The 24,941-nt window shown below is 44.9% G+C and overlaps 1 protein-coding gene across 10 annotated transcripts in view; it reads right to left on the bottom strand.

Annotated features, from left to right (window-relative positions):
* NTRK3 (neurotrophic receptor tyrosine kinase 3) overlaps positions 1-24,941 on the bottom strand; it is a 956,517-nt gene that overhangs the window by 565,250 nt on the left and 366,326 nt on the right. For all 10 annotated transcript variants that reach the window (XM_073568722.1, XM_073568721.1, XM_073568726.1 and 7 more), the window contains exon 5: positions 183-251. In XM_073568722.1, the coding sequence (XP_073424823.1) occupies positions 183-251 (69 nt within the window). The remainder of the gene's footprint in view (positions 1-182; positions 252-24,941) is intronic.

Raw genomic sequence — 24,941 nt, 5'->3', positions numbered from 1 at the left:
GATTCTAAAACTGCACTGATCATCTCATCTTTATAGTTTATGAGGGCAAGTTCAGTACAGGAATGTTTTATCTCCCTGGATTACCCCTTTAAACATCAGGTTTGTTATCAGTATCCAAAAGATATGGCATCATAGCAAATGAGCTGAAAATAGAAAATACTAGAAGCAACTATTTTACTTACAATTTATTAAGCTCCAGGTGTTGGAAAAGCTGCCAAGATAATGTTGTCAGTCGATTTCCAGAAAGATTTCTAGATGTATAAAAAAAGAAATGAGGTTCAAATTTTTGCAATCATGTAAAGGAACATCAAATGAGCAGAATCTCCATGAGCCATGCTTTAATATTTTACCACAGAAATTATACATATATACATACTGCTACATTTTATTTTAAAAATCACACCCTTAATGGATGGAACTGCCTTTAATGAGTTTCCATAAAAAAATCTCAAAACAAAAGATGTATATATATATATATATATATATATATATATATATATATATATACAAAGAGAAAAGAGTCATGGTACCCAGCTCCGACACCTGGTCAATTTTTCTGTGGCAGAAAAGCTTGTGCAGCCAGCAACCTCGGCCCGGAATCTCCTAAGCACCTCTGTCACTTTATAGGCCCTGCGACGTCACGATGTCACAGCATAATGCATGACATGAAGTCGCATGAAACTTAGGATGTGGTAGAGATTCCCAGGAGATGCCAGTGTGACCATGCCGGCTGCAGAGGAAAGTGTGTATATGTACATACAGATGTATTATTCACATGATTGGATGTTGCGCTATTAATGTAGCATGCCACGGCAATCTGGGTAACAGCATAGTTGTTCTCAGGCAAATAAGAAAGGCGGTGTACTAGGAGACTGCACTATTGTGTTAGGCTAAAAAGGTAAACACTGTCAAGCACGAATGTAAAATGCATGTGTAATTGCCTGAATTGATAAGCTATAAATATATTTATTCCACGCAGTAAGTGCCAAAAGGATAAAAATATCTAAGTTGCAGAATTAGTGTCTATTGGTCACCACCACAATTGCACACAAAAAATGCAATGAAAGACAATCTAAACAACATATATACCCCAAAATCGTATCAGTGAAAGAATCAGCCAAACACTTAAAAAATGAGCACTCAAATCGGTCATTCAAAAGAGAAATAAAATTATGGGTCTCAGAAACCAAATTATTTATTTTAAAAAGTTCTGAAATCTTTTTAACCCTTAAAATATTAAACGACCTTTGTGAATTTTGCATCATTTGAATTGTACTGACATGGAGAATCATGATTGCAGGTCATCAAAAAAAGTCCTAAAAAGGAAACCCAAAAGGCAATACCAGGATTGCATTTAGTTTTCACTATTTCACTGCATCTGGAATTTTTCCCTATTTTCAGTTCAATATATAGTAAAGAATGGTGTCATTCAGGACTACAACTTATTCTACAAAAAACTTATAACACTTGAAAGAAGGAGAGGAAGAAATAGAGCACAAAAATGAAAAATCCCCTAGGTCCCTATGGGGGTGACGCTAACATCTATGTATATTTGTAAGTTCCCCTAAAATATTACAAGAATAAATATTCCCTGAGACCTGTCATCTGGATAAATGCATTTCATTTAGATCTATATCTTTATGAATATCTAGTTAATCTATTAAACAATTATTCTCATTCAATAAAGGGCATTTCATTTAATCCAAGGAAGGGAACTGATACAATAAAAGTATTGAATAACAGTCTCTGCCCAAGAATGCAATAAGAAGCTGATGGTATCTTCAAACCGATTTTCCAGTTTGGTAAAACTTTCCAGTTCTATTAGCAACATTTCATTATAGTCCATTGTTAATTATGAAAAACCGTTACTACAAAGAGATAAGTGTGAAGAGACGCCATTCATAATGATGGCGCTAAGGAAGTGACAGATGCATCGCCAGCATCGACAGTATTTGCCGATGAAAGTATCTGCACCCGACTCATGTAAAGAAGAAACCACAGCATAATAGGTGCTAAGAACAAAATCTTAGAAGACATTTGTTTTATAACACAATGATATCTTTACCGGATCAACATTATCTTCAGAATTCGGAAACGAGATAAAGAACTCCAAGTGTATCCAAGGCCCAGAAAAGCTCCTTATACAGTAACTTTAAATTAAACAGTTCTTGAATGGCTGATTTCCTTTGCACCTTCCTTTAGCTTTGAAAGTATTTCTGCATTCCCCAGATCAATGCTGGAATAACTGCAGCTTCTAAAAAGTACGATACAATAGTGTGGCGCCACATTTTGCAAAATCTTCTTTTTGTAAAACCTTTCAATTACATGCTTGAAGTCATGTTGAAAACATATTCCAAATTTCTGCAAAGTGCATCAATCATTCCATTCAAATGATAGTTTTTAAGGACTGGAAAGTCAAAACAATTTTATCTCAGGAAAATGTTTTGTGTTTTGAAGCCCTAGATCTTTATTCCAGCAACTACACAACAGAAAGTTCCGTTGGCCAATTCAGCACCTTAAAGTTGAATACCTAGAGATATTTATATAGAAATTACAAGTGAAAATCTAAAATCTAGTTAGTATGGACAAGGCTATGTTCTTCTATATCTATGCTTAGGATTTCAAGGAGTATCAACTCTGATAGGTGCATGGTAGTCACTAACTTATCGTAATCAAGCCTTAAGGCCCCACCTCACATAGCGAGATCGCTAGCGAGATCACTGAAGCGTCACCGATTTTGTGACGCAACATCGATCTCGCCTGCGATCTCGCTACATGTGACACATAACGGCGACCGACCCCCCGCTGGATATCGCTGATCGTGCTGGATTGTCCTGGGCCATTTTTTCATCGCCGGCATCCCGCTGGCTAGCATGCATCATTGTGTTTGACGCTGACGAGTGACCTCGTTGGCGACGCAAAACTCAGGGACGCAGGCTAGAATCATTCAGAATAGCCGCCGTGTGACAAGGTACCAACGACCGCCGAGGTCGTTATACAGATCGCTGGATCACTGCTGCGTCGGTGAGTAGATCTGCTGGTTTGACAGCTCACTAGCGACCAATTAGCCATGCAACAGCGATCCTCAAGGTCGTATCATTGTCGGGATCGCTAGTCAACTTGTGTAGTGAAACTGTCTATGTACAGCAAATAATGGACACACACGAGAGGGCTATCTGCTCCAAGGGTTAAGGGGGTCACAGTTTACAACCCCAAGTAAATGGTCCCAAGTACCACTCCGAAACACTGATGATTTTAAAGGAATTTGTCAGCAAGTTTTTACTCTGAGAACACCATGAGGTAGGGACAAAGTGCAAAGAAGGTTTTATCACCCAGAGATGATCTCTACCTGGATTATAGCTCACGTGAGCCCTGGTCTGACCACGCCCCTCCTCTGATAAGCAGTTCACTGTCAACAGATTATGTACATACAGAAGCTGGTGTGGGCGAAGGCAGCTTTTGGAGCTCTGCAACATGCTATGTCTAAAAACTCTGTGTCACAAATGCTGCTCTTAGTAAACTAAGTGATACATTGAAGGAATCAAGGTCTCTTCCTACATTATGCTGCTCTCAGATGAGGTACCAAAAACCTGGCGACAGATTTCCTTTAACAGAGGTGGTCCAGCAAACTGGGCAAAAAGGCAGAGGACTAAAACAATGAAAAAAATAGACACAGTAAGTTTCTGACAACTTGAATCATTATGTAGTCAGCATTCAGGTGGGTACAGAGCTTTTAGCAAAAATAATAGCTTGTGTTTAGTCATTTGATCACAGATGGCTTTTTTGTATTTTACACATATTATTCATTATTTTGTTGGTTAATACAGGGGGTTTCTGGAGATGAATTGCTCGAGTTTTTGTGACTTTCCCAAAAAAAAGTTGCAATTGATAAACTAGTTGAAAACATCTAGAATCTTTAAACTCCACTCACAATTAGGCAAGCACACATAAAATTGAGTAAAAAAAAGGTTCAAATAGAACAATGATTTGGGTTTAGATAAAAAAAGGGTCAAAACACACAAACTAGACAGAAAACAGACATACAGGCAATGATGGGGTGGAGCCCTAAACTTTTCCAAGATCTGTCATATTTCTTTAGCCTTTCGTTTCTCCATAAAATGATATAAATACTATATATATATATACACATGCATACATATATATATGTACTGTATATATATATATATATATATATATATATATATATGTGTGTATATATATATATATATATATATATATATATATATATATATATATATGGGTCATTTATATGGATGCACTATATAAAATGGAATGGTTAGTGATATCAACTTCCTGTTCGTGGTACATTAGTATATAGGAGAGGGGAACTTTTCAAGATGGGTGGTGACCATAGTGGCCATTTTGAAGTCAGCCATTTTGGATCCAACTTTATTTTTTTCAATGGGAAGAGGGTCATGTGACACATCATACTTATTGAGAATTTCACAAGAAAAGCAATGGTGTGCTTGGTTTTAATGTAACTTTATTCTTTCATGAGTTATTTACAAGTTTATGACCACTTATAAAATGTGTTCAAAGTACTGCCCATTGTGTTGGTGTTAGGGACGGTGGAAAGCACTAAATATAAAATAACGTAAAGTGCGTTCGCCGCCCGGGGTCCACCGTGCAAAAGGTGTTAACACTGCTGCTAGCTAATTTTGGATGTACAATATGGCGGTATTACGCACGCGGGTTGAACGTCACCCAGGTGCGCTGAGTGATCTCTGTTTACTCACAGAGATGCCTAAAGTGAAAAACACAAAAAGGCTGAGCCTGTTAGCGTCACAGGTCTCAGAGAAGTGCACGCACGGTATATGGTCACAGGAGCTGGGCCCTAGGCAGAGGGTCTACGTCGGTCTAGGCCTACTGTGCATGCGGCGTCACAACTGCGGATGCCAATAGGAGCTGCAGACTGCAGCACGGCACCAGACGCTGTCGCTAGTCGACAATGCCCGGAAGCAGGTGCACAGGCGCACTGTCAGTCGCTAGCACTGTGGAGGATGCTGTAGTGGCTTGTAGCTTGCCACTGGCTGGCGCTGACTCTATAGTTAAGTCCCTATACGCATTCGTAATATCAGACGGAGGGGATCTTAATGAGTCATTTGCAGGTTCATGCATCCATCACCATTCACACAGTAGCAACTAGAGACTATACTAGCACATGGCCGAGCGGTCATGCGAAGCTTTTATAGCCAGGACCTTCCGGAAGCTTCCATATCCCTGAGATGGACCAATCAGATCTGGAGAAGAACCTGGACATGTAGCTCCCGATCTCCAATGGGAGATCGTCTCGTGAGCATGCTCAGTGGAGCGACAGAAGGACTTAGCCTCTGGAGCGATTTGCTGCTGAGCAGCCTGCATTGCCATTGCTGACCCAAAGGTGGCAGCAATAGCCAGCCCCACAGAGCAGGTCTGGGCAGAGCGTCTGGTAAGCCGGGATTGCTGAGCAATCTCCTCTGCGGTTGAAAGACAATGGGAGGCCGCAGAATGTGAGGCTCTGGATTCCTGTTGAATCGCTGCAGGAACACGATGCCTAGTAGTTGGATTGTCAATGCAACCCTCTTCTCCCACTCTTGACACACTGATAGCAACACAGCAGAAGAAATGCTACTCTAAGGGGGTCAGATTCCTTATAGGGATGCTCAGACCTGACACTCATAATGTGGTGGTGCACCATCTTCAAAATGACCACCATGTCACCACCCATCTTGAAAAGTTTCCCCCCTCCCATATACTAATGTGCCACAAACAGGAAGTTGATATCACCAACTATTCCCATTTAATTTAGGTGTATCCATATAAATGGCCCACCCTGTATGTATAATATTTAGTCTCCTTTTTCTGTAGCACTGGTAAAAAGTAAGCTGCTAAAAATTTGACAGAAGTTTATGTACTGTAACTTCTCAAATATTAGCAAATTCTCCTGAGGATTTCAGATGTGCTCTTCGCCATGAATATGGTACTGGGAAAGATAGTGAATGCAAATGAACAAGGACATAAAAGGATGATTTCATTTGCGAATTCCAAATATAGCCTTGACTGTATAACATGCAGTAGCCACGTGAGTAATATGAAAGGAAAGGAGTGAAGAATGGAATCAAACATCGCTAATTTTAGCAGAAATGAGCAAAAAAGGTCGAAGTCTAAAAGGCAGTATACGATCTTTGCAATGGCATGCTGCGGAAACAGCATGTAAGGGCACGTGTCCATGATCAGAAATAGTAGCATTTTGAAAGCAGATTACCTGCGCTGGGTCCAAAGCACTGCATTCTACGATACATTCGCAGAGGACGAGATTTATTGAAAGCCCATGCACACTGTGCTTCGACTTGATGCTCATAAACTCACCCACGACGCAGGTTTACGAGACGCTGCATGTCAATTTCTGTTGTGGAAACGCTTGTCTCTGCAACAGATATTTCCACAATAGAATATATTGGATGTGGCAAACTCACAGTGTTCAGTGAACACACGAGTATCCAACTGCTTGATTGAACTCAGTGTTTTGAACGCAGCAAAAATATGCCGCTTCCAAAGCACTGCTATTTCCTGATCATGGGCACATAGCCTTAGAACACACAACTACTAGTGAGAAGGAAAAACCCTTAGCCTGATTTTCAATATAAATCAGGAATACGATGTCCAGCTACTAAAGCGATAGCTGATAGCAGCAGACCCTGCAGTATTAACTAATTGAGATGAATATGCTCTCTTTCACTGTAATTAGATAATTGACTGTTTTTAATAATTTAAAGGGAATCTGTCACCCTTTTTTTGCCCTATTAGCTGCCGGTATAGACATCGGGGGCTTATCTACAGCATTCTGTAATGCTGTACACTGTGTTCCAAATTATTATGGAAAAAATATTTCCTCATATTTTCTCTAAATTACCTATATGAATTGCAGTCATTGTTATTTTCCAGTCATCTACTATTCTAGTATAATTGCAATGTTTTTGAACAAACTGCCTATGAAAACAGTATATTTTTAAAAATAAGAAACACTCAAAATGCATGTTCCAAATTATTATGCACAGCAGAGTTTTCAACCTTTTTATTTTTATTTTGAACAAAAAATGGTCAATTGTGAAATTATAAGCATTATCAGCTTATTACAAAATGAAATCAAACAGTTTTCAAGTCAAAACTTAATTCTAGGTGATGTTACATTTGCACATAGGACGCCTTGTTCGAAAGAAGCTTCTGAACTCTCTCGTCCATTGAATTTGTCAGTTTTTGTATGGTTTGTGCTTCAATTGTTTTGCATGTGGACAGAATACCCTCCCAGAGCTGTTGCTTAGATGTGAACTGCCTCCCGCCATTATAGACACTCCTTTTGATGATGCTCCAGAGGTTCTCAATGGGGTTGAGGTCAGGGGAAAATGGTGGCCACACCATAAGTTTGTCCTCTTTTATGCCCATACAGCCAGAGATGCAGATGTGTTATTTGCAGCATGAGATGGTGCATTATCATGCATGAAAATGATCTTTCTGCGGAAAGCACGGTTCTTCCTCTTGAACCACGGCAGGAAGTGCTGTTTTAGAAACCCCACATAGATTATGGAGTTCATCTTTACCCCTTCAGGGATCCTAAAGGGGCCGACAATCTCTCAATGATTCCAGCCCAAAACATTACTCCACCTCCTCCTTGTTGGCGCCTTAGCCGTGTTTTCATGGGGTGTCCATCAACCAGCCATCCTCCACTCCATCCTTCTGGACCATCGAGCGTTGCATGGCAAAAAATGTAGGCTGCTTAATAATGTGGAACAGCCTTCTTAAGTAGTCTTGCCTTTATTTGGACACACCTGCCAAACTAATTTGCACAGGTATCTGCAATTGCTTTCAGTGATATAAAGAGCCCTGACACACATCACCATCAATGAGTTTAAATGACAAAGAAAAAAAATCTAACCTTATCACTCCTAAACTCTTTTTGCATAATAATTTGGAACACAGTTTAGATAAGCCCCCGATGTAACCTGAAAGAGAAGAAAAACATGTTAAATTATACTCACCGAGGTGGGCGGTCCGGTCCGATGGGTGTTGCGGTCCGGTCCGACGCCTCCCTTCTTCATGCAATGACGTCCTCTTCTCCCGTCCTGAAATGACTCCGGCACAGGCGCATTGCTCTGCCCTGTGTTGAGGGCAGAGCAGAATTCTGCAGTGCACAGGCACCAGACCTCTCCCGACGCCTGTGCACTGCAGGACTCTGCTCTGCCCTCAACAGGGCAGAGCAGTGCGCTTGCGCCGGAGCCATTACAGGACGGGAGAAGAGGATGGCATTGCATGAAGAAGGGAGGCACCGGACGGGATGGCGACACCCATCGGACCAGACCGCCCACCTCCATGAGTATAATATAACGTATGCTTCTTCTCTTTCAGGTTACATCGGAGGCTTATCTACAGCATTACAGAATGTTGTAGATAAGCCCCCAATGTCTATGCCGGCAGCTGAAAGGCCAAAAAAAAGGGTGACAGATTCCCTTTAACATAAAACTAGATTAGTGGGGCAGAAATCTGGAAAGTATTAGATGAAGAGTTTTACAATATGATATTTTATTGTTAAACATATGACAAAGATGGATAAATCTTTGGAAAAAAATGGTATATTGAGCCAAACACAGCTGTGCACCCAAAAAGAAAGAAGGGTATAAAGGAAAGACTGATCTGTCACCTCATCTTTGGACCCATTCATGTGTACTAAAGCACCACTCTAGCATTTTTTAGCACTGGAGTGGTGTCACTAATGTAAATTCTTTGCTCCTGGTATTATACAAGATGCTGTCTTCAGCTCTTCACGGAGACATTCCAATCTCATGCTGCAACCGTGACTTCTGACAGAATGTAAGTCAGAAGTAACGCTCCCAAACTCTCAGTTTAGCCAGGATTCAGGCCTCATTCTGGCTCTCATAGCCTTACATTGATTTATGAATTCCCGGTCACCCATTGGAGAGATCTATCCACAAATAAACTGCTGAAGACAATGTTTTGGGTTGTCATTGTGTTTTAAAAAGAGTAAAGACAGTAGTTTGACAATAAATAGCTTCACCCAGCCACTAAACATGAGTGGAGAAAATGTTTTGGACTTATCATTCATATTCTCTGAAAAAAGAAAGGAAAGCAAAAATTCTGTCGGGGTATGTAAACTTTTGAGCACATCTGTAGTTCGACTAATGTTTTTATTTAAATTATAGTGAGATAAGAAGGTCGCTGCCAGGTACCTTTTGGCGTATCTCACAGTATGAATTAAATTCAGAAGTTTAAAATACAACAAAATAACACTGTAAAACTATTCTAATAGATCAAAACTAAAAAAATAAGAAAGCTCCAAAACTGTCAACATCAATTAAAATTAGGCAGGTAGATTTTTTTCTTTTCACCAGAACTCACTGCAAGCTACATATAAGCATAATCTCACAACTTAACTTCAAAGCTCATTTTATTGTCAGAAATATTGGCTATTATAATACCGTAGTACATTACCTATGTTATACCCCGCAATATTGCTCAATAGTGGTAAAATGAGATCTATAGAGTTTATGACCAACTTCAAAACTGTCCATTAATTAATTTAATGTGATGCCGTCACTAAAATTCACTTGAGAGCCTGTTAATGAAGCTAATTGCTTTTAATTCCTGTTTTGAAGATGTCTTATTTCCAACCATTTCTTTAATATGTAAATGAATATGATTTTTTAATCTAGAGAAATGGGTTTGTTGTCCTTTAAGTGACTCTTTATCTAGCCTTCTAATTAAAATACAATCAAATGAACTGCACAAACACAACACAAAAGCAGCTATCATCCTATCATATAATAATGGAAGCAGAAACCTTATGTGCAGAATGGATGTAGTGCCAAAGTAGAACTCTTTTGAATAAAAGCCTTATAGAGTGCATTACCATAAAAGCAAGAGGTATTTAACAAAGAACATGCTCCATCACATAAATGGCCTTTAATCCATGGACTGTTTTAGTAAACGGTGGCTTAAAAGGAAAAACAAAAACAGTTTTTGTAAAAAAAACAACATTACTTTTAACATGTCCATCACTTAAAGCCTACTCTAGAGGCCCCTTTACATTTAGCGATGCACCAGCGATCCCGACAACGATATGACCCAATCAGGATCGCTGGTGCATCGTTAAATGGTTGCTAGTGAGCTGCCACACAGGCAGATCTCATAGCGATGCAGCGGTCGTTACTTACGTTTCAGACGCGGCGATCCTGAGGTCCTTCTGCCTGCATCAACGCGTCACTCGTCGGCTCCAGCAGGAAGCCCAGCAGGAAGCGCCCAACGAGAAATGGAGCTGCGCGTTCTCGCGCGATCAGCGACAGACAGCGGGGGAGCCGGTCGGAGGTAAGTATCACACATAGCGATATCGCTAGCGATATCGCTGCTGCGTAACCAAATCGGTGATGCTTTAGCGATATTGCTAGCGATATCGCTGTGACGAACAGCCCACCGCCGTTCGTCTACTTACGGGCGACACTAACGGGGGTCCCGCTGCCACCAAAACGCGACGGACAGCGGACCCTGTGTCACCACTATGTCACAATCCCACCACTGACACGGGTGTATCAGCGGACGGAGGGACGTGACACAATGCCGGCACACGGCTATCACAGGCACCGTTGGGGCTTATCTTAGTTATCCCACCACCGGCACCATGTGACAAAAATATCCAGCAAGCTAATCTCGCTCTACAATTTGCCGCAGGGGGAGTTTAATTTGGATGCCCCTCCACTGCTATCAATCTTCCAAGTACTGCGGGGATTTATGTATATCCCACTTTCCCAGTTCCACTTTGGAACTCGCAGCTCTCCGGCGCCCCCCTTACCCTCAGGTCAGTCAGGGAACTGCACCTAGGATAATTAGTCGCCGGACGGGCTGCCTGTTGTGAACCGGCAATTAGGCTTCTGCAGTAAGGGAATTATCAATGCTGTGGCTGAAGCCCCTTACTCAGCAATATAAGACCCTTCTAGACTGCCAGCAAGCCGTAATAGCCGTACACAACGCGCTGCCACCAGTCACGGTTACTTAATTCACAGTGTTAAATTAAGTGGGTCCGTGGCAAACCCCTTGAATTAGTAGCGATTATCTATCAAAGGCGTATAGTTCGATTCTTAGAGCATGGAGACAGATCTAAATAATTTCATTTATTTTCCGAAAGAGGACAGTGATTACAGATAAAAGTTGCTATAAAATTGAGACATAAAATATGTACAGTACAGGTATAAAATAAAAGTGGAGAAAACAAAGAGATTACACTCACAGTTCCATATTGTTCCTTAGGCAGACCATGCGGCTTTAAGGGGGGAGGAGCCACACGTCTCCATTCATCTGGAGTTCTTGTCAGCACGACGACTTGAGCTGTTCTGAGCTGGTTTGCCCAGGAAATGCCTTATAGACTTTCCTATGTGACATCACGGAGAGGTGCATTCTGGGTTGATCCCACCTCTCTTATCCAAGTTATGTTTTGGCTACAAAACTTAGATTAGCTATAACTTTATGGGAGAAGCTGGTATGGACTCATCAGTGGTATCATGTTTCCCAGCGTAATGAGCCCATCAAGAAAACATCAAACATCTATGCGATATGACCGTCCATTTGGGCGCAAATCATATCTCAGGTTCTGGACATCCGAGAGTTTTGCAACAGGCACCACAGCGAAGCTGGGTCTGCTCGGATCGCAGAAATATGATTTTTATATTTCTGCTGGGTATGGTTTTCGCGGGACAATCCCTTATTGTTTTATTCAAACTCCTGGTTTCAAACAAAGAGTTTAGTTCCCGCACTTTTTTTTTTCTTTCAGCTGAGAGAAGCCAAATGGTGTGAGGAAGATGGTCTAGCTAATTAACATTCCTGCTCTTCCAGAGGAAGTGGTTTAAGGTTTCAGAGCTAGCCCAGGCAGGGGGCACTGGTCAGTGTGTGAGTGAGCCATGGGCGAAAAGAGGAGGGGGGGGGGAAGGTGCTGCATGAGCTGACAGCCTGCATTGGCATAGAGGGCTGGATTTTTCTGGAAAGTTACAACAGAAAACATCATATTTTGTAGACAAAACCCCATACCTCACAGACATTGTACATCACACCTCCCCCCTTAAGAGGGCGCTAAGGAGGCATTACCTCTCGGTAATCGGCCATGCGCACCTCAGCGGGTTCGCCCCGGCGGGACAACCCATCGGCATTGCCGTTTTCGCTGCCCTTCCTGTGTTTTACAGTAAAATCGTACTGTTGAAGGGCAAGGCTCCAGCGGAGCAATCTTCCATTGGTTCCGGACACTGTGTGCAACCAGCTCAGAGGGTTGTGGTCGGTTACCACCGTGAAGGCGCGCCCGTACAGGTAGGGCTGCAAACGTTGCAGTGCCCACACCATGGCCAGACACTCCTTCTCGATGGTCGAGTATGCCACTTCCCTCGGCAAAAGTTTCCGGCTCAGGTACAACACGGGGTGCTCTTGGTCCCCCGAGTCGACCTGGCTAAGCACAGCACCGAGGCCAAACTCGCTGGCGTCGGTCTGTACCAGAAACGGGCGACTGCTGTCGACTGCTCTCAACACTGGAGAGTTGCACAGGGCTGCTTTCAAAGCTTGGAAAGCCGCCTCACAGTCATCTGTCCAGTTGACTGTTTGGGGTAGCCTCTGCTTGGTGAGGTCAGTCAAGGGTTTGGCAAGGGCGCTATAGTCCTGTACGAACCGCCTATAGTACCCTGCAGTGCCCAAGAAGGACTTCACCTGTTTCTTGGTCCTGGGGGTGGGCCAGGACACGATTGCGTCCACTTTTTCTGGCTCCGGACTCATGGAACCCCCGCCTACCCGGTGCCCCAGGTAGTGGACCTTGTGCATGCCTATCTGGCACTTCCCCGGCTTGATGGTCAGGCCTGCCTGGTGAAGACGCTTGAGCACCTCCTGGAGGTGCTGAAGGTGTTCCTCCCAGGTGGAACTGAAGATGGCAATATCGTCTAAGTATGCCACGGCGTACTCCTCCAGTCCCCGAAGCAGGTGGTTGACCATCCGCTGGAAAGTGGCAGGGGCATTCTTCATGCCGAAGGGCATGACCGTGGACTCGTACAGTCCAAAGGGGGTGATAAAGGCGGATTTCTCCTGCGCCTCAGGGCTCAGGGGAATCTGCCAGTATCCCCGACTCAAATCCATGATGGATATGTAGTTGGCGTTTGTCAACCGCTCGAGCAGATCCTCGATGCGCGGCATCGGGTGGGCATCAGAGGTTGTGATGGCGTTGAGCCCCCTGTAGTCCACACAGAACCGGGTGGTTCGATCCTTTTTAGGCACGAGGACTACAGGTGAAGCCCATGCACCTTTTGACCGTCGAATCACCCCCAGCCTTAACATCTCATCGATCTCTTGGCGCATGACTTGTTGCACCGTTTCAGAGATCCGATAAGGTGTTCGCCGTAATGGGGCATGATTCCCGGTGTCCACCTCATGAACCGCTAACTCCGTCCTCCCAGGACGGTTGGTGAACACGGGCCGGAAGAGTTCCAGGGTGGCCATCAACTGCAACCGCTGGGACACGGTGAGCGAACCACTTATCTCCATGTCCTCAATGGACCCATTGGCCTTGGCCTGGGCCAGCATGTCCAGGAGGGAATCTTCCTCCCCATCCTCTGGCAGATTGCAGACCGGTAGGACGCAAGCTTCACGTTCGTAGTGCGCCTTCAGCATGTTGACGTGAAAGGCCTTGCGCCTACCCCGAGCATGGTCAAGCGTGACCACGTAGGTGACCGGGTTGAGCTGTTGGTGGACGACGTATGGGCCTTCCCAGGCTGCCTGAAGCTTATCCGTTGGTACAGGGACCAGCGCCCACACCTTTTGACCCGCCTGGTAGGTCCGCTCCCGGGCGTTCTGGTCGTACCAGTGCTTCTGGTCAGCCTGAGCCTGCGTCATGTTGTCATGCACCAACTGCGTCAAGGTCTGCATCTTGTCACGGAAGCGCATGACATAATCCACGATGGACACTTCTGTGGGGTTTGGCTCATCTTCCCAGGATTCTCTTATCAACCCAAGGGGTCCCCGGACTCGCCTGCCATACAGGAGCTCGAAGGGGGAGAACCCGGTCGAGGCCTGCGGAACTTCTCTGTAAGCGAACAGCAGGTGTGGGAGGTACCGCTCCCAGTCACGCCCTTGGGTCTCAACCAGTATGCGGAGCATCTGTTTGAGGGTACCGTTGAAGCGTTCACACAAACCATTAGTCTGTGGGTGATACGGACTCGATACCAGGTGCGTCACCTGCATTTTCTCACAGAGAGCCTCCATTAGGCGAGACATGAATTGGGGCCCTTGATCGGTAAGCATCTCCCTGGGAAATCCTACCCTTGAAAAGATGGTCACCAGTGCGTCAGCCACCTTATCTGCCCTGGTTGAAGACAGAGCTACTGCCTCTGGGTACCGGGTAGCGTAGTCTACCACGGTGAGAATGTATCGCTTTCCGGAGCTGCTGGGGACGGACAGCGGTCCTACAATGTCCACCGCGATTCTCTGGAAAGGCTCCTCTATCACCGGCAAAGGAATAAGGGGAGCCTTAAGAGCAGGCCCCGCCTTACCCACTTTTTGACAGGTGGCACAGGAGCGGCAGTAGTGTGTTACATCTGTCCCCATCTTGGGCCAATAGAAGTGTTGAGACAGCCGTGCCTTTGTTTTGCTGATCCCCAAGTGTCCAGCGAGTGGAATCTCATGGGCAATCCGCAACAACTCGGTTCTGAACTGATAGGGGACGACCAGCTGTCTTTCCCTCAACCACTCCTTTTTAGGATCTCCGGGTACTGTCTCCCGGTACAACCTTCCTCGTTCCCAGAACACCCTCTCCTTATCAGACTTGGAGGTGGGCGTCTCGGCGAGACCTCTCAATTTCTCCAGGCTGGCATCTGAGTGCAGAGCAGCCTGGAACTCCATGCTGGAGGCTGCCAGAAGTGACGTCAGGGTCCCCTCTTTACTGGGACCCTCTGGAACCGGCTCTGGGTTCACCTCTGGTTCAGTCTCTCCTGTAGCAGCAGAGGGTCCAGAAGACAGTGCGTTACCTGCGATCTGGGCACTCTGACTGCGTGTGACAGCTGCTATGTATGCTGTCTCCCTGGGGATTTCTACAGACCCACCAGCTGGTGCTGCCCTGGGCTCTACCTCCCCATCCACCCCCAACACTTTAGGAGCAGTGCTACTTATGGGCCAGTTACCTTCCTCGGTGGCACTGGTCAGCTGCATGGCATTACCTTCCTCATGGTCCCCATGCACCTCCCCATTCTCTTGAGCACCGTTGCTTGCTCCTGCCAGGGGTTCCTCAGCCGTCTCACTCCGCAGAGTGACGGGGCTGAGCACCTCGGTACCTGTGGACACATCTACCGTTTCAAAGAAAGGGTTAACGGGTTCAGTCGGCACAGATACATCAACATCATCATTCCTAGGAAAAGAATGGTTATCAGTTTGCTTTGGTACAATCACATCAGCATCATACCTTGGGAAAGAATGGTTGTTAGTTGCATCATTACTCATCAAGGCATTAGCAGGTAACACATTCAGTTTCCCATCATCAATATCATCAGGGTTAACGTTACCCTTATTATCAGTTTGGGGAAGGGTGTCAGGGACATAGTATGCAACCATCCTCCCCAAGTCCATCCCCAATAAAACATCAGTGGGCAAATTTTCAGACACTCCCACCTCCCTCAACCCGCTCCCAGCACCCCAGTCAAGAAAAACTCGTGCCACTGGCAAGGGACAACGGGTGCCTCCAATCCCGGTGACAGTCAGGGTTTTCCCCTCAACAAACTCTTCAGGGGCCGCCAGTCCAGGACGGATGAGGGTTCGTTCAGCCCCGGTGTCCTTGAGGCCTGTAGCAAGACGGGCCCCCACCTGAACAGGTTGAACGTTGTCGTCAGCCCTCCCAACCACACCTCCCACCAAAAGAACAGAGGCGTTGGGCCCGGGGGCCTTGGCTGGGGGGTTCTTCGGCCTATTCGGACAGGTGTAAGAGAAGTGACCAGGCCGCTTGCAGTGGTGACACAGGCGACTGTCAGTAGCCGGCCTGTTGTTGGCAACAGGGACAGGGCCTCCGGAGGGACGGCCAGCTGGGGCATTGGGGTTGGTTGCTGGCTTACCCCCTTTCCAGCTGGTGGTGACTGGCCTCCGCGTCTCGGGCTTCCGGTTGGCCTCGTGGTTGTCGGCGATCTGCGCCGCTTTGTCCGCGTTCGTTGGTTCGCGGTCCAGGATGAACTGTCGGACCTCAGCTGGGCAGAGATGCAGGAACTGGTCTTTGATCATCAGGTCCCGTAGCTGCTCAAAGGTTTCAACGGACAGTCCATGGATCCACTGGTCAAAGTGGGTCCTGAGTCCTTGCACCACATCACTGTAGCTATCGTGTGGGCCACGTTGGAGGTGTCGGAACTTCTTTCGGTATACCTCAGGTGTCAGCCGGTATTTGGCGATCAGCGCCTGCTTTATGGCGTCATAGTCGTCATCGGCTTCTGGCGGAAGAGAAGCAAATGCCTCCAGGGCTTTGCCTTTTAGCCCTGGGGTCAAGTACCTTGCCCATTGGTCTCTAGGCAGCTGGTACTGTCTGCAGGCTTTCTCAAAGGCTCGCAGGAACGTGTCCAAGTCCCCATCCTTTTCCATCACGGGAAAATGCTCTGGCCGGGGTTTAGGAGTCTGGACGCTGCTGGGCTCACGGCTTCGGGCTGTGGGGGCATTCCACCCCCGCTGGAGCATCTCCAGCTCATGGGCCCTCTGAGCTTCTGCATGGCGCTCAGCTCTCTCAGCCTGGGCTTGACGCTCGACCCTCTCAGCCTCAGCTTGGCGCTCACGTTCGGCTTGGGCCTCCTGCCGATATTGCTGGATCAGCCTCACCCGCCCATCCCTGTCTTCGGCGGGGAGTTCGTCCAAGGCCATTTGCAGATAGGGGTCCACCCCGTTCTGGTTGAATGTGGGGCCAGCGCTCAGGAGTGGAGCCTCTGCTGCAGCCCCATGGCAACTTGGGCCAACTTCTGCGCTCGCTGGATTCTGGCCGTTGTCCAGCTGCACTAGAGCCGCGATCATTTGATCTTTGGTTCCTCCTGCGGCGTCTATGCCTCGGTACGTGCATAACCCAGCAAGGGTGTCCTTTTTCTGCTTCTGATACCACTCCACTGTCATCGCCGCCATGGTTGCCAAATAAAAGATAGAAAAAGAAAAACGAAGAAACGGGAGGGGGATACTTGCAAGTACACACTAATGTCTCAGGACTAGTAACCACTGAGTCTGTTCTCCAAAACCTATGATGCAGGATTCCCGCAGGAACCGTGCAGGTCTTTAGTGAGAGGAATGATTGCTCAAACCAAATCACTAATGCTCTAGGATTATCCCACCGCTCTGCCACCAATATGTGACGAACAGCCCACCGCCGTTCGTCTACTTACGGGCGACACTAACGGGGGTCCCGCTGCCACCAAAACGCGACGGACAGCGGACCCTGTGTCACCACTATGTCACAATCCCACCACTGACACGGGTGTATCAGCGGACGGAGGGACGTGACACAATGCCGGCACACGGCTATCACAGGCACCGTTGGGGCTTATCTTAGTTATCCCACCACCGGCACCATGTGACAAAAATATCCAGCAAGCTAATCTCGCTCTACAATTTGCCGCAGGGGGAGTTTAATTTGGATGCCCCTCCACTGCTATCAATCTTCCAAGTACTGCGGGGATTTATGTATATCCCACTTTCCCAGTTCCACTTTGGAACTCGCAGCTCTCCGGCGCCCCCCTTACCCTCAGGTCAGTCAGGGAACTGCACCTAGGATAATTAGTCGCCGGACGGGCTGCCTGTTGTGAACCAGCAATTAGGCTTCTGCAGTAAGGGAATTATCAATGCTGTGGCTGAAGCCCCTTACTCAGCAATATAAGACCCTTCTAGACTGCCAGCAAGCCGTAATAGCCGTACACAACGCGCTGCCACCAGTCACGGTTACTTAATTCACAGTGTTAAATTAAGTGGGTCCGTGGCAAACCCCTTGAATTAGTAGCGATTATCTATCAAAGGCGTATAGTTCGATTCTTAGAGCATGGAGACAGATCTAAATAATTTCATTTATTTTCCGAAAGAGGACAGTGATTACAGATAAAAGTTGCTATAAAATTGAGACATAAAATATGTACAGTACAGGTATAAAATAAAAGTGGAGAAAACAAAGAGATTACACTCACAGTTCCATATTGTTCCTTAGGCAGACCATGCGGCTTTAAGGGGGGAGGAGCCACACGTCTCCATTCATCTGGAGTTCTTGTCAGCACGACGACTTGAGCTGTTCTGAGCTGGTTTGCCCAGGAAATGCCTTATAGACTTTCCTATGTGACATCACGGAGAGGTGCATTCTGGGTTGATCCCACCTCTCTTATCCAAGTTATGTTTTGGCTACAAAACTTAGATTAGCTATAACTTTATGGGAGAAGCTGGTATGGACTCATCAGTGGTATCATGTTTCCCAGCGTAATGAGCCCATCAAGAAAACATCAAACATCTATGCGATATGACCGTCCATTTGGGCGCAAATCATATCTCAGGTTCTGGACATCCGAGAGTTTTGCAACAGGCACCACAGCGAAGCTGGGTCTGCTCGGATCGCAGAAATATGATTTTTATATTTCTGCTGGGTATGGTTTTCGCGGGACAATCCCTTATTGTTTTATTCAAACTCCTGGTTTCAAACAAAGAGTTTAGTTCCCGCACTTTTTTTTTTCTTTCAGCTGAGAGAAGCCAAATGGTGTGAGGAAGATGGTCTAGCTAATTAACATTCCTGCTCTTCCAGAGGAAGTGGTTTAAGGTTTCAGAGCTAGCCCAGGCAGGGGGCACTGGTCAGTGTGTGAGTGAGCCATGGGCGAAAAGAGGAGGGGGGGGGAAGGTGCTGCATGAGCTGACAGCCTGCATTGGCATAGAGGGCTGGATTTTTCTGGAAAGTTACAACAGAAAACATCATATTTTGTAGACAAAACCCCATACCTCACAGACATTGTACATCACAATCGCTATGTGTAAAACCCCCTTAGGAATAAAAGAAAGAAATAACACTGTTCTACAGCCAAATTGGTTCAAAGACTGAAAAGTTGACCTCAACTAATTTTGTGATGCTGAAAATGAATATGATGCTCAATTTTGCTGACTAGCTCTAATTTTCAAAGTCCAGAGGAGGTTATAATTACTTATGACACCTTTCATGCATATATATATAAAAATTGTGTCTTTATTATTTCCTCATCATTGCTGCATTGTTAGTAGCTAGCTTATCACATCATCTGTTTAGTCTATTGAGCCATCAGTATTCTATCATTCTAGGGTGACCAATCAAAAAGCGCCCACTGAGCTCTGATGGCAAAATTTTCATTATAAATGCTCAATGTGTAAGATATACACTTTTAGGATTTCTTCAGCAAATTGACATGTTTCTATATAATTCTTCAGATATGCGTCATTCTTGCATTAACAAAGCAGATAGCTTTTGCCATATATGCAGCAAAATCACTTCTGCGACACAAAAGCAAAACTTAACTACCATGATAAGGAAAGCCTACAACTTGTATTTTGGCTGCAGAATAGAAGATCAGGGAAAGAGTTCGGTTCCACACATATGTTGCAATAGATCTGCATCACATCTTACCCAGTGGTTGCATGGAAAGAGGCAATCTACGACTTTTTCAGTCCCAATTATCTGGAGAGAGCCAACCGTTCACACTACCGATTGCTATTTCTGCATGGTGCCCTCCACAAGCAAAAGAGTTTCAAAGAAAAAGAAGTGGACTTTACAGTGTCTAAACATTCCATCCACAATTCGCTCAGTGCCACATACAGAAGAACTGCTGGTTCCAAAAGCTCAAAAAACATTTTCAGTCAAGTGAGGAAGAAGAACTCGCTTGGCGTCATAAACCATCTTCCTCTCACGACCCAGACTTTTTGTCAGCAACTTGAACTGAGCCACACCTTATAATACAACATGAACTGAAGGATAATGTTAAGATTTGGATCTGCCCAAGAGTAGGCTGAGCTTTTAGCTTCCAGGCTACAGCAGCGGAATAAGCAATGTTAAGATTTCTTTGTTACCCAACCGTGATAAAGATTTTGTCCAATAGTTCTTCATGGAGGGCAATCTTGTGGCATGCAACAACATCAACAATTTAATGGAAGCTCTGAAGATAAGTCATAATCCAGAGGAATTGAGACTCTTCATCAATTCATCCTAAACAAGCCTAAAAGCTGTCTTGCTGTATAATGGCAATGTGCAAATGGGTAATTCCTATTGTTTATGCAGTCCACATGGAAAAAAACTATGAAACAGCTGTTGAGGTGCCCAAACTATGATTAACATTTATGGCCCCTCTGTGATGACTTAAAGGTGGTTGCCCTCTTACTTTGTCTCCAGCATGGATGCACAAAGTACTCCTGCATTCTGTGTGGGTGGGACAGAGAATATCACTACAACAAATGAGGCTGGCCTCTTCGATATTCAATTCAGCCAAAGAGTAAAAATGTCTTGCATCCAGCACTTGTTGACCCACATAAGATTTTGCATATCAAGTTGGGCCTAATGAAGAACTTTGTGAAGGCAATGGATAAAAATGCAAAAAACATCCAAGTATCTCAGTGATAAATTTCCAAGGTTCAGTAAAGCAAAGAAAAGGGAAGCAGTCATTATTGGACTTCAGTTTCCTCAAGATGAGGTGCTTCTCCATTTGTTGTAGGGAAAGGAAAAGGCTGCACGGATAGATTTCACATTAGTTGTAACAAATTTTCTGGCAAACTCAAGAGCAGATTTCACCAAGGTACTGCAGCTATGGAGAAAAAATATTAAGGAACATGGAATCCATCATTGCTTGTGGGTTACTGTTGGACAATTGTAAGATATGATCTGATGCAGGAGAGGGAATTTCCCACACAGCAATGGCATAAAGTGAGACTAGGGACTTTTTTTTTTTTAAGTGGCGGAGGAATACAGTGCGGAAGGATACCTACCTTCCGTCATTGGATTCCTGCAGCCCGTAGAGAACGGCAGCAACAGCTGATGCTGCAGTTCTCTACCCAAGATCGTCGTGGGACACACTCGTGGACTGCTTCGGATCGTGGGTGAGTATTTTTGTGGTTTGTTATGTTAATATTTATTCTGTAAAAGACAATGGCTTCGGGGAACAATGTGACAAGTATTGGTAAGTATGTTACTCTATGTTATATGTACTGTATGTCTATGTATGTATTGTATGAATGTATTGTATGTAGTATGTATGTAGTATATATGTGGTATGTATGTAGCATGTAGTATGTATGTAGTATGTATGTAGCATGCATGTAGCATGCAGTATGTATGTAGCATGCATGTAGTATGTATGTAGCATGTAGTATGTATGTAGTATGTATGTAGTATGTATGTGGTATGTATGTAGCATGTAGCATGCATGTAGTATGTATGTAGTATATATGTGGTATGTATGTAGCATGTAGTATGTATGTAGCATGCATGTAGTATATATGTAGTATGTATGTAGCATGTAGTATGTATGTAGTATGTATGTAGTATGTATGTAGTATGTATGTAGCATGTAGCATGCATGTAGTATGTATGTAGTATATATGTGGTATGTATGTAGCATGTAGTATGTATGTAGCATGCAGTATGTATGTAGCATGCATGTAGTATATATGTAGTATGTATGTAGCATATATGTAGTATGTATGTAGTATGTATGTAGCATGCATGTAGTATATATGTAGTATGTATGTAGCATATATGTAGTATGTATGTAGCATGTAGTATATATGTAGTATGCATGTTGCATGCATGTAGTATATATGTAGTATGTATGTTGCATGTAGTATATATGTAGTATGTATGTTGCATGTAGTATATATGTAGTATGAATGTAGCATGTAGTATGAATGTAGCATGTATGTAGTATGCATGTTGTATGTATGTAGCATGTAATTTTTTTTTTTTTTTTTACATTCAACACATTAGCCGGATGATGGGACTACTACTGTCCCATCATTGGCTAATGTGTCAATCACTGTCATGGTAGCAGGCATCGCCCGATGGGACTTGTAGTCCCATCGGACGATGCCTGCACAGACCCCCGAAGCCTGCACAGCCCCCCGGCAGGCCGGCACAGCCCCCCGGCAGACCGGCACAGCCCACCGGAGCCTGCACAGCCCCCCGGCAGGCCGGCACAGACCACCGGAGCCTGCACAGCCCCCCGGCAGGCTGGCACAGCCCCCCGGCAGGCCGGCACAGCCCCCCGGCAGGCCGGCACAGCCCACCGGAGCCTGCACAGACCCCCTGGCAGGCCGGCACAGCCCCCCGAAAGGCCCGTACAGACCCCAGAGAGGCTGTACAAGGGAAAAACAGGATTTTTCTTATTCCGATACCGGAAGTCCCATAGACTTGAATGGGACTTCCGGTATCGGAATCGGCGATACCGATACTTTTTTTTAAGATCGGCCGATCCATTCCGATCCGATACTTTGAAGTATCGGACGGTATCGCTCAACTCTAGTGATAGGACGTATGCATGTCAGCATGTGCATTAGAAGCTCCAATTCATCCCATCATTTGTAGGAAGATATGCCCCAATGGATATTCTGATCTAATACTGGAGATACCAGTGGTGCTGAGGAAAGAAGAGGCTGCTCTCACTGCTGCTGTCCGCCCTACCCTGCCTATCTAATCTAATACTTGAGATACCAGGGTGCTGAGGTAAGAAGAGGCTGCTCACACTGCTGTCCACCCTGTCCATCTGATCTGATACTGGAGATACCAGAGGTGCTGAGGTAAGAAGAGGTTGCTCACACTGCTGTCAGTCCTGTCTATCTATTACTGGAGATACCAGGGGTGCTGAGGTAAGAATAGGCTGCTCACACTGCTGTCCACCCAGTTTATCTGATCTAATACTGGAGATACCAGGAGTGCTGCAGTAAGAAGACACTGCTTACACTGCTGTCTTCCTTTTCTATCTGAATGAAAGTATGTTGTACATGTATCTACAGGTAACAGCAGAGATTTGTATTGCGTATGCTCACATGCACCCATGCTAACAGTCTAGGACAGTTTTAATCAAAGTAACAAGGTGACAGCCATTTCAATAGTTGTTAACTCCCTAAACAAAATTATTGTGATTTGCAAATTAAAAGTTTAGAATTTTTTACACTAACACTTTTAGTCATTTATTTTTTTAGATTCCTTAAGCAGGTCACCTGAACAAGGATGGTTACACTCACTACTATTCCGCAATCTAGTCATATGCAACCCTTCTTTAATAAAATGTTACACTGGGAATATTAACAAATCTAAATAAATAGGTGAATGCATACTAGCAAGAATACAGTGGTGAGAACATTGAAGTATGTGGAATAGGGTGCTTACATGGAGTAAAAGCAACTTTCTCAATTTCCAAGAGTGGAAGATCATCTTCAGAATGCTTGGAAAGGAATTGTGAAGGATCTAAGGAAATATATTGGGCCACACAATGAGGAGTAATGTGTATATGCTTCATATCCTGTTGTTCTTGCTTGAAACAAGACGCTCAGTATGACCCTGAAGATTGATTCCATTGACTGGCAAAAATACTGGAAATGTTGCTCTACTAAACCACTTAGTGGTGCAAACTCTTTCAGGAGGAACTTTATTTCAGGGTAAACTAAGCTAATTTGTAGGCAGACATCACACATAAAAAGTGTAAGAACTACTTGGTAGATATGGGCGGACACCTGGATGTTCGGGTCTGGCGGGTTTGGCCAAACAGTTACAAAAAGTTCAGGTTCTGTTTGGTACCAGAACATTACCCAGACCCAAACCTAGACCCCATTCACTTGAATGGGGGCCTGAACATCCAGTGTTTGCTGTGCTGTAATGTGCATGACAGCGCAGCAAACACTGCTTCTGATCGGGAGTGAAATCATCCCGCCGGTCCCAACGTGTCTTTCACGTTGTGAAAAGACAGCGGGAGCACTCAGCTCTGATCAGAGGTATAACGTTTACCTCCGGTCACTGGTGTCAGCTGATGGGACAACTGTTCCCATCATCTGACACCTGCTGCCGCTAATAACAGTGAGAGCAGGAGCGGCGGATGGGAGTATTCATCAGTCACTCCTGCACTATAAATAAATAATAAAAAAATGTCCTGTGTTCCCCTGTATTTTTGCTAACCAGCCAGACAAAACTCACAGCTGGGGGCTGCAATCCTCAGCTGTCAGCTTCAGCAAGGCTAGTTATCAAAAATAAAGGGGTCCCCATGCTGTTTTTTTTAATTATTTAAATAAATAATTTAAAAAACGGCAAGGGGTCCCTTCCATTTTTGACAAACAACCTTGCAAAAAAAGACAGCTGGGGCTGGTATTCTAAGTCTGGTAAAGGGCCATGGATATTGGCCCCCAACGCCTAAAAATAGCAGCATGCAACTGCATAGAAAAGGCACATCTAATAGATGCACCAATTCTGGTGCTTTTACCGGCTTTTCCCACTTGCCCTGTAACGGTGGCAAATAGGGATTATATTTGTGGGGTTGATGTCATCTTTGTATTGTCAGCTGACATCAAGCCCACAGCTTAGTAATGGAGAGGCATCTATAAGACACTTATCCATTACTAATCCTATAGTTATATGGTAAGTAGACACAGCCAGAATAAAGTCCTTTATTAGAAATAAGACTAAACACAGTTTTCCTTTTTTATTTAAACACCTAATTCTAGCAAAGCCCTCATTCTCCTGTAATAAAAGTAAAATAAAAAAACAACAATATACCATACCTGTCCGTCGATCTGTCCCAGAAAAACTCTTACAGTGCTAGTGGGGATGTCACCGAGGTCACGACAGTTCAGCCCGACTAGGAATGGAGCCTCAGTGACCGACGTAACCTCAATGACTTTACCACTGGTCTCTGAGGCTGCGCTCGCAGCAA

The sequence above is a fragment of the Dendrobates tinctorius genome, unplaced genomic scaffold, assembly GCF_039654945.1.
Source record: "Dendrobates tinctorius isolate UK_male_01 unplaced genomic scaffold, ASM3965494v1 ptg000022l, whole genome shotgun sequence".
Taxonomy (NCBI): Eukaryota; Metazoa; Chordata; class Amphibia; order Anura; family Dendrobatidae; genus Dendrobates; species Dendrobates tinctorius.
The sequence above is the reverse complement of the archived record's forward strand: the minus strand, read 5'-3'. Positions and strand labels throughout refer to the sequence as shown.